Source organism: Condylostylus longicornis, unplaced genomic scaffold, assembly GCF_029603195.1.
Source record: "Condylostylus longicornis isolate FDR11 unplaced genomic scaffold, ASM2960319v2 ptg000081l, whole genome shotgun sequence".
Taxonomy (NCBI): Eukaryota; Metazoa; Arthropoda; class Insecta; order Diptera; family Dolichopodidae; genus Condylostylus; species Condylostylus longicornis.
Genome location: NW_026578049.1, coordinates 2,057,382 through 2,070,276, shown reverse-complemented (window position 1 = coordinate 2,070,276; position 12,895 = coordinate 2,057,382). Strand labels below are relative to the sequence as shown.

At 28.3% G+C, this 12,895-nt stretch overlaps 4 protein-coding genes across 4 annotated transcripts; all 4 read right to left on the bottom strand.

Annotated features, from left to right (window-relative positions):
* Positions 1–624: 624 nt before the first annotated feature.
* Positions 625–2,047, bottom strand: LOC129613220 (28S ribosomal protein S29, mitochondrial). Its single transcript, XM_055527202.1, has 2 exons — positions 1,913–2,047; positions 625–1,848 (listed from the first exon to the last, which is right to left on the bottom strand). The coding sequence occupies exon 2, from the start codon at positions 1,846–1,848 to the stop codon at positions 703–705; it is 1,146 nt and encodes a 381-aa protein (XP_055383177.1). The 5' UTR covers positions 1,913–2,047; the 3' UTR covers positions 625–702.
* Positions 2,048–4,404: 2,357 nt separating this feature from the next.
* On the bottom strand, positions 4,405–5,241 carry LOC129613236 (adenine phosphoribosyltransferase). Its single transcript, XM_055527219.1, has one exon. The coding sequence runs from the start codon at positions 5,075–5,077 to the stop codon at positions 4,532–4,534; it is 546 nt and encodes a 181-aa protein (XP_055383194.1). The 5' UTR covers positions 5,078–5,241; the 3' UTR covers positions 4,405–4,531.
* A 307-nt stretch (positions 5,242–5,548) lies between these two features.
* Positions 5,549–8,630, bottom strand: LOC129613180 (phosphatidylinositol-3-phosphatase SAC1). The gene is made up of 9 exons (XM_055527145.1): positions 8,464–8,630; positions 8,234–8,325; positions 7,830–8,164; positions 7,661–7,769; positions 7,262–7,605; positions 6,803–7,192; positions 6,500–6,667; positions 6,314–6,415; positions 5,549–6,260 (listed from the first exon to the last, which is right to left on the bottom strand). The coding sequence occupies exons 1-9, from the start codon at positions 8,490–8,492 to the stop codon at positions 6,060–6,062; spliced, it is 1,770 nt and encodes a 589-aa protein (XP_055383120.1). The 5' UTR covers positions 8,493–8,630; the 3' UTR covers positions 5,549–6,059.
* A 2,580-nt stretch (positions 8,631–11,210) lies between these two features.
* LOC129613297 (uncharacterized) lies at positions 11,211–11,783 on the bottom strand. Its single transcript, XM_055527297.1, has one exon. It carries the CDS (start codon positions 11,781–11,783, stop codon positions 11,211–11,213), a length of 573 nt encoding a protein of 190 aa, XP_055383272.1.
* Positions 11,784–12,895: the final 1,112 nt, after the last annotated feature.

Sequence of the window (12,895 nt, the reverse complement as noted above, 5' to 3'; positions counted from 1 at the left end):
AATATTTAGCTTAATAAATTTTACCTTGTTAATTATATAATAAATATAAAGCTAGATAAACAGTAACAAACCACAACTATAAACATAACATGCGCATGAGATACACATGAGATCCATATATGAGATAAGGTTCTTCTGAAAACGCAGTATGTGTAAGCATTTCTAACTTAAAACTGAAAACGCAATTCTAACTTAGTACTTACATATTAGATTGCAGTGTAAGGATTACTTCACAGTTCAAGCACACGAGATACATAAGCAGTATGAACATAGGTTCATGGGATATATATGCAGTATGCACATGAGTTCTCTATAGGTTCCAGCATGTGTTCGGACGAATCTCTTTTCTAATACAGATAATTTCAACGATTTCATTAGCTAATTTATAATAATTGATACGATAAAAGGTTTGGTATGTTCATTTCATTTAATGAGTTATAAATAATTATATATTATAAAAAAAAATGCAATTTTCATCGAATAGTCAGTTTAGAACAAAAAGAAACCTCAAAATAAGTTTAATAAAAAACAAATTTTTTTACCAAATAGAACATGAAAATTTTTACTCATCTTTTTACGATTTTATTTTATCTTAACATTTTTGCACTCCAATAAAATTCAAAGTTAGTTTTTAAAAGTTTATTTAACTAATTATTTAAAAAATAAAACAATACAATACTTATTATTTTTGTTATGTTGCAACTAAAGTGGAGCACATAAATTCATTAATTTATAAGGATTTTGGCCACTTAAAAATTTGAGCTCCGCATCAAATCCTTTTTCAACATTTTGAATCCATTTTCTATTCAGATAATAATTAATACAATTTTCAAATTCTTTATCGTCATATTTTGCAACTTTGATTGGAATAAAAGGGTCAAGGTGTTCAAATCCATTCATTCCTAACAAATATTTTGGTAAATGACTTTCCATTCTATCTTCCGTTAGAGCAATTTTATCCACAACAAGGACACAAACGCCATTTTTCCAATCGAAGTTGGTTATATTCAAAAAAGGTTGAGTAATAGTTATTTTATTTGGTGTCATTTTTGCTTTTGTATCTGATACAACTCTGGTTTTTGAATGAAAAAATGCATTATAGCCATCAATACACACCATTACTTTACATTTATTATCGGTAGCTTGTTGCTTTAGCTCAGAAATTAACGCCTCAATTGTACCCGTTGAGAACTTTATACGATTTATTCCATGTTCAACCAATTGTAAAAGTGTTGAACCAGCAGGTGTTGTCTCTCGTTTACTCCAAACATAATCCTTAGAAGTTTTTAAATTCAATTTATTTAACAAATCCGTATTTTGTAATTTAAAATGTACAAGCCAAGCCGCTGCGTCAAATGGTAAATCAACAAAACCCTCTTTATCAGAATTTGCTATTTCCTTTGGTCTTTTGAACCAATTTGGAACCCATGGTATGTGTATTAAAACAAAATCATTTTGATAACCATAGTGTATCATATGAGCTAAGGTAATCGATTTTCCAACACCGTTTTCGCCATATAGAACATAACGAATAACAGGATTATTAAAGTTTGTCCTTTTGATATATTCAATAATTTCAAGAGCTGGTTGTCGAATCATAAATGTGGTTTCCGCAAAAGTCTTTGTTTGTTTTTCAAATGACTTTGGAAATCCTCCATTTCCAAAGAGCTTTTTCTTTTCTTCAGCAGAAATAGTATAAAAACGACCTAAATGTTGTTCGGTATGATTTGAAGTATGTGATTCGTTTGTTCGAAAGTCATCTAATGTTGCTATTGATTCTACAGCTAATGTACTAAAGCGTGAAAAATATATTTTATTGGCCAATGATTTTAAACTGGAAGTTAGCATCTAAGATTGTGTAGATAAAATGATTTAGTAAAAGTTTTTAATTTATTAATTACTATTTTTTTACCTTTTTATTTATGAATTGATGATAAATTATTAAATTATTTTATTATTATGTCAATTCCGTATTTTCCTTGCAGTTTGAGTATTTCACACACACCACTCTTCTGCGGCAAAGCAAACTAGCCCGTTGATACTTGACAGATTTGCAATTATTTATTTTTTTTAGAACATGTGGATGTGACGTTTAAATTATAAACAAATCAAACTTTCGATTAATTAGAGTACTGCCAACTATAGATAAATTCTAAATGACAACACTTTACTACATATAAAGTAAGTGTTAACAAGTTTCTTTTCTTAAAGGCTGTTTATTTCCTTCAAACTTCTGGTTTAAAATTTTATTCATTTTACACTTCACAAACAAGAAAGGTTTAATACATTCTGAACATTGTTTTCATCCACTTTTTTGACAAATTAAAAATCTTTTGCATTAATTAAGGCAATAACAGTGTCGAAGGCAACACTTGCGAAAATAACAGTTTGGGAATATATATAATTACTGTCAAATATTATGAGCGTAATTAAATTTAATGACTTTTATTCGCCATTACGAGCATAAAATACCATTGTTTGGTAAAGGGAAAATAAAATTATTGAATAGCAATATCCCATATTGTAAAAAATTTTAAATAGAAGCTTTATCAATTTTGGACACATTTCAAAATGAACGCGCAGGAAAACTACTACGAACCTTCAAAACAACCGTTAAATATATTCACTGAATATGAAACAATGGAACTTCTAAAATTAATTGAAGATGTAGAAATTCAAAAACTATTTGCAACATACAGAAAAAAACACAAATATGTATGGCAATTAATATCTAATATTCTTGCCGAAAAAGGGATCAATAAATCAGAAGATAAATGTGCTAATCGTTTTGAAAACATGAAAGCGAAATTCTTCAAGATAGAAAAACGTAGAATGCAAGGTTACAATGAAGACACAGATTGGCCATATTATGATTTCTTTGCTCGTTTTATGAACAGTAATTACATGGTAAATGATATGCAACAACAAAGTCTACCTCAAATAGTGCTTCCTCAATTACCACCCCATCAATCTTACGACATGCCAAAAGTTAAACTGGAACCAAGTGCAATTTCTATGATGCAAACGGATTACCATCAAAATGGTGAATTAACCAGAACGGTTAATCCAATGCATCACTCATATGGTTTCAATGCAAATGGATTACCAGAAATCATTCAACCCAGCAATGATGAAATAAAATCAGAATTACAAATTCACGACCAAGGAGAACCACAAGAGAGGCATGTACATCATGAGGCAACGCGGGAAAGTGCGGAAAATGTAAGTGAAGAGAAGCAACATATTTTAATAAGTCCACAATATGTTCAGCATGTTGAAAGAACTGATTCAGAAAATCAAATTGATAATTCAAACGAATCAACTAGTAACCCACCAGTGCTAAACTCCAATATAAGTAATGTGAATAGCAACAATAATGTTAACAAAAACCTTAATGAATCGTATCACAATATTCCTGCATCAACAATAACTCCACAATTTCGAAGGACACCAGGTCGTCTTGCTTCAAGTTACAGTCCAAACCCTCCAAGTTCGGCAGGAACGAATTTAAACACAAGATTTGCAAGAAAATTCAAAAAAATTAAAATTGATGAAGAGTTAATGGCCGTTCGAAAGGAAAAATATGCTCTGGAATTAGAAATTTTACGATTTCAACTCGAAAATGAGAAAAAGTTAAATGAAAAACACTCTTTAGATGTGAAAATTTTAGAAGAAAAATTAAAGAACGAAAAATTTCAAAATCAACTTTTGGAGAGAAAACTTCAATTAAATGGTAATCTGATTGGAAAAGAGATTGCAGAAAATTGATAAGAACCTATTATAATATAGTTAATTAACAAATAATATTATATAATTGGTATGGCGATGTAAATTCAGAATTATTCCTATTTATGATTAGTACTTACGTAGATACTTAAATTTTCAGACTTGTAATATGATGTTTAATGTTTGATTGTAAGCGATAATTTATTAAAGGCTTTTTAAAGAATTTAATTTGTCAAAAATCATTTAGTAAATTAGATTATAATCATTTATAAATAAATTACATTATAATCATTTAGATTACAATAGTTAGTTAATCTTAACATCAAAGGAAGGAAATGCAGAAACTTGAACTTTTAATTTTCGAAAATTTTAAATTAAAAAGTACAAATGTATTATACAAATATTCTGTATTGTAAGAAACGAATTATTCTGTATTCTATATTATAAGAACCGAAGACACAGGAGAAGCTTGCAAATTTAATAAGTTTTTTTATGAGTTGAAACATGTTTTCAACTTTTTGTGGCGGCCTAGCAAGTAGAAATCTACCTTAGATCATTTAAAAATTTTTCGAAAGTATGTATAGATAGTTAAATAAATCCACTAGGTATTTCTAGGTAAAGTAGTAGGGGCATACCTCCAAAGACTAAAAACATTATATGTAACTCCAAAGAGTTAATTAATAAGATTAAGTTTTTTTAAAATATATTAGTATTTTCATTTTATTAGTTACATAATACCAGTTTGTGTGTATGATGCATATAAAAAATTTTGTACATTAATTAATTGGAAGAAACTTGTTTTACTTTAATCATTGTACTTGATTAAGGAATGAAAATCACAACCTTGTAATTTTTCACGACCATTCAATGAAGTTAGTTCTAGTATGACGAAAATGCTTTTAACTGTACCTCCACATTTTTTCACTAATTCTATAGCAGCATTGATGGAACCCCCTGTGGCCAATAAATCATCAATTATTAAGACTTTCTGACCCGGTTTTATAGCCGTTTTTTGTATTTCAAATACATCTGAACCATATTCCAAAATATATTCAAATCTTTCACATTCACCCGGTAATTTTCCTTTTTTACGCACTGGTACACAAGAAATTTTCAATTCAGCAGCAATCATGAAACTGAACAAAAAACCTCTAGCGTCCAATCCAACAACAACATCAATATCAGGGCACACATTCTTTATATGATCTAAAATTAAATCTTTAAGGTAACTACAAACTTCACCATTTGTAATTGCAGTAAAAATATCTCTGAAAATTATTCCCTTTTTGGGAAAGTCAGGGTAAATTCCAATATGCTTTTTTATAATTTCCAATTTTTGGTTATTATCCATGTTTTTATAATTTTAAATTAATTATTTGCATAAAAATATAATTGTTATCACTTCGTAATCACGGCAGTTTAATTTCAGTTTTTCATGGGTTACAGATGAATTTTCAATCTTCCTTTTTAACAAGAAGTTTTTGTAAATATAATTAGACATTAGTGATAAGGAGAACGAATTTGACAGTTATGATAATAATTTGTTGACAGTTTTTTCTATAATGACACTTAATTGCACTGAACAATTAGACCTACCAGAGCTATTTTCACATTTATCAAAATTTATCCCATCTGTGTCATTTACGTTATGCTTACGATATAAATACGCTATACGCCATATTTATACATATACGATATTTTTTCCAATAGAGAAATTTGAACAAAACAAACTCTTTCTATTTTAATTAATTTTAAGGTTTCAAATGAAACAAATTATTCATTTTAACGTAACTTTTTATTAAAAAATGTTTTGCATTTTTATATATTTTTTGCGTGTAAAAACACAACTTAACTTTTCTTTATTTAAAAAACAAAAATGAATTTTTTTAAAATTTATTAACATTTTTTTATGATTTAATATTATGTATTTGTAATTTATTAAATATTTTACGATAATTTTTTTATTTTTAATTGGAACATTGTTTTACTATTGTGGCTAAGCTGAGTACTGCAAGAAGGAATTTGTAATAAGTTCAGTATGTTAAAATTTTTATAAAGATGTCTACTGATTAATAAACGTAAGGCATAATATTTTAATAGTTAAGTTATTTTATACTACATATTATATTATAATTTATTATGTATTTAAATATTCCTATACCATCACTTAATTCAAATCATTAAAAAATTTTAATTTTAAATAAAATTTTTAAAGATTACAGTTTTTTTATCAAATATAATCTGATTCGACCAAGCAAAATTTAATTATTGTAAGAATCAAAAAGCGCTATTACATCAAAATAATAAATTGAATTTTAATTATACATTCTGTGTCAGGCATCCATTTTGGAAGATAAAGGTTGTAGTTTCGGCCAATTAACGAATTCTGTGCCATATTTCATAATTCCAGTTGTAGATACACCAATCATTGCACCCCAAAACATTAAGAATAATAAATTTTCTGTTTTATATTCTTTCGGGAATATTGCAGATGCAAAGAACATTGCTAAAGCAAACATAAGTACAGATGGGAACTAAAAAAAGAAGAAGTTATATATATCTGATTATAAGTCACGTGCAATATTACAGTTCCATAACGCCATCCTTTTGGAGCAATTAAAGGTGATGGAATAAGCGTTCCCTCATTATCTCTAATCATATAATTTCCTAAGAACAGATCCAAAGCATCCTAAAAAAGTTATAAATAAAGCTTATTAAATAGCATTTAAATAAATAAGTTTTATATAAGTATCAAATTATTTCTAACACTTACTTGTCTAAAGCCGTCATAAAAGTTATTTAAAACGTAACGCGTTAAAGAATTTGTTCCATCTTTAATAAGACCAGCTTTAGTTCTTTTTCCAGTTCTTGTAAAATCTGTTTTCAATGCACCTGTCCCAGAATATTGAACTGAAATCAAATCAGCATTATCAGCCCATACCTAAAATTTAAATTCTTTACTAGCAGATTCTATTATATTATTGGTCATTGTACAAATACACTAAGTTCTAAAAGTAATATACATACAAAACTAATAATAATATATAGAGTTTTATATTGAAAATTGTAAACGTACTGCTTTAAAAAGAACTTCAAATGCTGGTGACACATTTTCAAAATTCTGTTCGTATTGGAGGACCCCTAATTTCTTCAACACGATGTTTAACGACCGTCGAGCAAGCATACTTTGAACAACATTTGTTCTGTCCAAACAATCAATACAGTTAACTCGAAATACTCCATCTTGGGACGAATAAAGTTGACCATCTGAGCCTAAATGAAAGTAACCAAACTCGTTCTGTTCATGTGCCAGGCGATCAATCAGAATGTTAAGTCTATCCCATCTCATTTTTTTGCATTCTGCATGAAAATCAAACGCTTCATATCGAATCGAATCACTTCCCAGTAGTTCTACTAAATTTTTGTATGCTTTTTCAAGTGCGGCTTCACGGCCTTTCTGATCAATCTAGAATTAAATGAAAGCTTTTTGAATTATTGTTCTGTGAGAAAGTTGTTGCATCAACTTTTTCCTTACTAAGTTAACTAATACTTGTCTCCCGTAAAGCATTATTTGTGCATCGAAATGTTTGGTGAATGCGCTTAAATGATCTTTGCCAGCAATAATTTCTGGTGGTGGTTTTAATTTCAAATTGGGAGTTTGCCTCCAAAAGAGAGGTATACTACCTCTTGTTTGAACAAATGATATTTTCTGTCCAGCAAATTCAATTATTTGTTCAGTTTCAACATAATTTGCGCATTGTCCCTCATCGTTGCAACCACGGCAAAAAAGTCTAGTGCCTGCTCTTTCATTTGATCTCCGCGAAATTATAATCCATTGAAAAGGATATCCATTGACATTTGCTTGATTAATTGATATAACTATAATAATAATATAATAAAGTATAAATAATTACAACATCAAAAAAGAAATTACATCCTAACACTATTGGTAAGGCAAAAGCTTTCATTTCAGAACAATTGAAATTTCTCAAGAGATAGTTATTCCAAACAAACCTATGATCAGCCGAATCTAATAATCCACTCTGCAATGTATTTTTATATAAAAAAAATATGGAAGCCTTGTTTAAAAAAAATAATTTTACCATAAACAAATCAGGAGGAATAGAATGCAATCTCTGTAACGTATGCGTTAGATCATAGGAATAAGAAAAATACAGAAATGGAGTATCCAAAACTTTTTTCAACATTTCAAAGTATTTTTCGTTCTGTAATTTTTGTTGTTGCGTAAGATGCATAGTAGTGGGAATGTATGGGATAATGTCGTAACCGGCCAAACGCCATATTACTTGACCATTAATTAATCCAACAAATATTCTGTGGGTAGCCACAATCAAATAACGCCCGCTTATTAATTTTATAGTTCCTAAAACTCCACATACCCTTTTTGCAGCTAAAAGGGGCTTAAGATCACATTCTTCTAAAAAAAATAAAGTACAATTAAATTAAAAATGATGACGTCAATTATCCTGAAAATTGTTTTTCTTACTCTGAACTTTGACTTCAGGTGTTTGTCTGTCAATAACTAGAGCTTCAGACTTTCCATTTGGTTGAATATAAAATTTTTCATTTGTAATATATCTTAAAAGAGAAAAGAAAAAGTTACATGTACGTATATGCACTACACGTTCATTTATTATTTTTAATTATCTCTAATCAATGCAGTTGCACATTAATCGAAATTCTTCTGTAAAAACAGGTTTTCTCTAAATTACTTACAAATTCATATCATTATAAACATAATCCATAGTGGCGTTTTTATTTGCTTCTTATTAATCAATTCAAACAATACTCATTACTCTGTTATTAAATTTAAAATTATTTATTTACAATTTTTTACATAAAAGTATCCTAATTTTTACGAAACTTTGTCACCTCATTCGTAAAATTGCATTTGTGTCATATTATTTGACAAGTTATACAAACGTAAGAGATATTCTCAAACTGTAAAAGAGTAAAATGATTTTCCTTAATTTAATTCAATAGAACGGCACAATTTTTATTTTTTGTGTCTGAGAAAGTATCAGAAACTTTCGAGTTTTTGTATAATTTCTATGTAAGAGTAGACAAAACCTATAAATTCAAATAAATAGTAATAATTTTTCGTTTAAATGCCTTCCTTTACAGAAATTCCAATTTCACTACCAAAACATAATATTTGCATATGTACGTAGTTTAGTTGTTTAGTAAGGATAATTTTATACATTTAAGCCGAATTAACTGTTTCGAAAGATCTATATACACTTCTACAAATACTTCAACTATTTTTATAAAAGTAGTTACGTATTCAATCTGTTTGAAAATTGAACGACATAAACTGCATTCAAACATAAATCGAAGAAAGTTCAAAATAAAAATACGATATAACAAGAACGTTTGATGATAATCATAATTGTTTGATTATGACTTATTTAATACTAAATTCAATCAGTCAGAATTTAAAAATACATAAGCGAAGAAGAAAGCCTGTTTTTTTGTAATTTAGAAGTTTTGTCTAACTTAAATTCAATAATCTGGAATAACGAAAAATGAATAAAATTGCAGTGTTGTGACTATGCTGTTAAAAAAGGTTGAAACTAACTCACTATAAAATTTTAAGTTAACTCCTATAGAAATAATTATAAGCGCTTCATATTTTATATTAGGATTTAAAGTTCGTTTAATGTACAGGAACTTAAGCACCGTGTCAGAGGCATTTAAAACAAAACAAGAGATAGAACTTGTGGAAGGGGATGCTACAAAATTGGATAACGTTAAAAATTTGCTTAATGGTGTTGAATTAGTGCGTTATTTTAGGAACCCGAAATAATTTGGAGCCAACTACGGAAATGTCAACCGGAACTCAAATTGTTTTTGAATCAATGAAAACATTAAACCTAAAAAAAATTTCAGTAATAATGTCTTCGTTTCTTTTTTGGGAGTACAAAAGGAGTGCTTGAAATTACTAAAAACTCTGGTTTAGACTTTGTGGCCATATTACCTCCCCATATATCTCATGAATCCTATACAGAAGTTGAAATTACTGAAAACAAATCACCAAAGTATAGTTCCAAAGATCAATCTTGCTAAATTTATAGTGGAAAGTTTGGGGTATAGGCAAAACAGCATAATTTTTGTATTTGCTTAAAATATTAAAATAATCAGTTTTGAAAATAAAGTTTTTGATAAATTTTGTGGGTAATGTGTTTAATAGAACGACATTAATGGGTCGTTAATTAAAGCAATTTTTGGAATACATACATGTTTCTGTTATTTTTATCAAATTTCCCATTAGTTACATGTGAAACACATACCTGTGTTAATAGTTATGAACCTTTTCAACTACTTTGTTAACTTCCACGCAAAATTTAATTTTCAGGGCCTAGTGAAACAAGTGAATTTTTAAACTTTAACATAAATGGGTGTTATGTTTATACATACATATGTAAATATGAACAATTATAATAATGGGTAAACATAATTTGAAGTGTTTGTATTGTAAGTAATCATTTTTATTTTACAATTGAGCTTTACATAATATACCACTAGTATCGCATTAAGTAATATTATATATGATCTGACATTTTCGTTATCGTAAAAATGTATGACTGGGCATGAAAGAAATTTTTGATTTGGAGATTTGATAATTTTGTCATTTATGTTTACGTTTGATTTGCGTTTGATAATAATTGAAAGCGTTTTTGATCGTTTTTTTTGTACATCTATTCAAGTATTTGTAGAAGTGTACATAGATCGTTTTTTCAAGTTTTTCACCTGATTTATTTTTTTTAAATGAAAATTTTTTTTCTTTTTGCGAGAAATTTCGTCATTGTTTCTCTTTTTAAAGTTTTTTCAAGTTTTATCCCAGACAGACCTAATAATTTGTAGATTAAGTTTTCATCTTGTAAAGAGAATTAGAGAACTGTAGGTTTCGAAGTTTTATAAAAACTTTTTTGTGAGAAAATTTGAAAATTACTTTTCGTACTATTTTAGTATTTTAATTGTTTATTTTTTGCTTGATTTTGAAAAACCTCTAACAAAACGACTGTCTATGACATAGTCATAGCTAAAAATTTTAAATTCAATACCAAATTACTAAAAATTTAACTCTACGAATTTATTCATCAGAAGTAATTGCATTACAGTATGTTAAGTATTTAAATATTTTTTAAAGCAACTGTATATGCAAGCGAAATTTTCTCAGTTGCTAAGCATTTAAAATTTTATTTGCGATAAAACTAGTATAACTTGTTCTAATAATTATGTACTGAAATTAAGTCGTCGATCAAAATAAATTAAAACTAATAAAATTTTAGAACAAACTTTTTGTTCTGTGATACCTATGTATCTTAAACATAAATACATAATATGTACATAAGTACATACCTAACCAAAATCGTATAGCGAAGTCAAGAGCTCATGAAAATAAAAATCAAATATTTAAATTATATTTTTTTTTATTTGACTAGATCTAATTTAAAAATGAACTATTTTCCTTGTATTCCTCCCAATATGCTCTGTTTAAGTTGAACAACTTTTCCTAAAATACCATTAACGATACCACCTGCTCCACCTCCTAGTCCACCTAAACCACCAAATCCTCCTGCACTGTGACCTGCTACACCTGCTCCATGACTGACTACAGCAGATTCATGGCCAACAGCGTGTCCACCTGCATGTCCGCCTGCAAATCCACCACCATAACCACCTGCATGTCCGCCTACAAATCCACCACCATGGCCACTTGCAACCCCAACACCATGGCCACCTGCAAATCCACCATGATGTCCACCAGCATATCCACCTATTGGCTGTTCTTTAATAACAATTACTTTAATAACTTGTGGACCGCCATGATGGCCTCCCGCAAATCCACCTCCATGTACACCACCGAAACCACCGCCAGCATGTAAATTAGTATGATGAGCATGCGAAATACCGTGCCCACCAACATGACCATAGCTTGCACCGCGCGCGTATCCTCCTGGATGACCGGCAGAGAATCCAGCTTCTGTGTTAACTACTACCGTTAAAGCTAATAAACAAATGAAAAATTTCATTTTTTGCGATATTTTTTTGTTCTAAAGAGCACAAAATAAAATTTTAAATTAGGCAAATATTCTGATGAACGCGTAATAATACAAAGTTGTTTCTTAAATAGATCTAGTCGAACTAAAAAAATTTTATATCGAATCAATGAATTTATAGACATCAGAATTTTTCAATTTAAATTTTATTTGAATTTACAATCTAGTTTTTTATTCTAATGTTATCTTATTCATTTTGATGGTAATCATTTTTGTTTGATAGTAAAATAGCAAACTCTTAATAGAATTCTTGTAAAAAATTTTAGAAGAAATAACAAATGTTAGTTTTTTTTTTGTTTTTGTATTCTGTTCCGCAAATAACAAAAAATAAATTATGGTTACTATCCAATTTTTCTATTGTTCTTGAAAATGTTTCCTAAATCGTGATAATAATCATACTTTGATATTTTGATTAGAAAATGTTAATTTTTTATATCCTAAGTAAAATTTGCAGATTTAGTCAGAATGTCTGTAAAAAATTTATAGTCAAAAAAAAAAAAAGTGACCCCGAAACAAATAAACGCTTATGTCGACCAAAGATCAGAACCAAACAATTATAACCAGTTATTGTTGCACATACGAATACATGTTATTGAGTAGCGCTAGCCTCGACATATTTTTACAGATATAAACTTCTACTTTTTAGAACTTAAAAAGTTACATTTTAAATATTCCTTTGAAAATTCTATTGTGCTTAACAATTAAAATTCATTACATTTTTAACACACTAAAAACTATTTGATTCGGTTATTATTGTTTTATTCTGGAAAAATCACGAATTTTTGTTTAAAAAAATTTTTGAAATTTTAAAGTTAAATAACATTTGCTTATAACACTGACATTTGCTCACTCATGAATACTATTTTAAAAATGTAATTTAAGATTCAATTTTTTAAAAATAATAATTTTGAAGTTAAACAATTATTGCTTTTCAGGACAGTAACTCTTCATTTTAATACAGCATTCATTATACATATACCTACATAGATATTTCATAATGATACTATAATCGTTATTAAGAAGATGATTTGTTTATTACTAGCATTTATAAGTATCTACTAACATAATAAGAATTGTATTGGGGA

Excerpts from the sequence above, each read along its gene's own strand:
- LOC129613297 (XM_055527297.1), bottom strand. The coding sequence starts at position 11,783 with ATGAAATTTTTCATTTGTTTATTAGCTTTAACGGTAGTAGTTAACACA.
- LOC129613220 (XM_055527202.1), bottom strand. The coding sequence starts at position 1,848 with ATGCTAACTTCCAGTTTAAAATCATTGGCCAATAAAATATATTTTTCA.
- LOC129613236 (XM_055527219.1), bottom strand. The coding sequence starts at position 5,077 with ATGGATAATAACCAAAAATTGGAAATTATAAAAAAGCATATTGGAATT.
- LOC129613180 (XM_055527145.1), bottom strand. The coding sequence starts at position 8,492 with ATGGATTATGTTTATAATGATATGAATTT. Across the intron at positions 8,326-8,463 it reads GTTTATAATGATATGAATTT|ATATATTACAAATGAAAAAT; the intron begins GTAAGTAATTTA and ends TTCTCTTTTAAG. Across the intron at positions 6,668-6,802 it reads TTGAAGTTCTTTTTAAAGCA|GTATGGGCTGATAATGCTGA; the intron begins GTACGTTTACAA and ends TTTAAATTTTAG.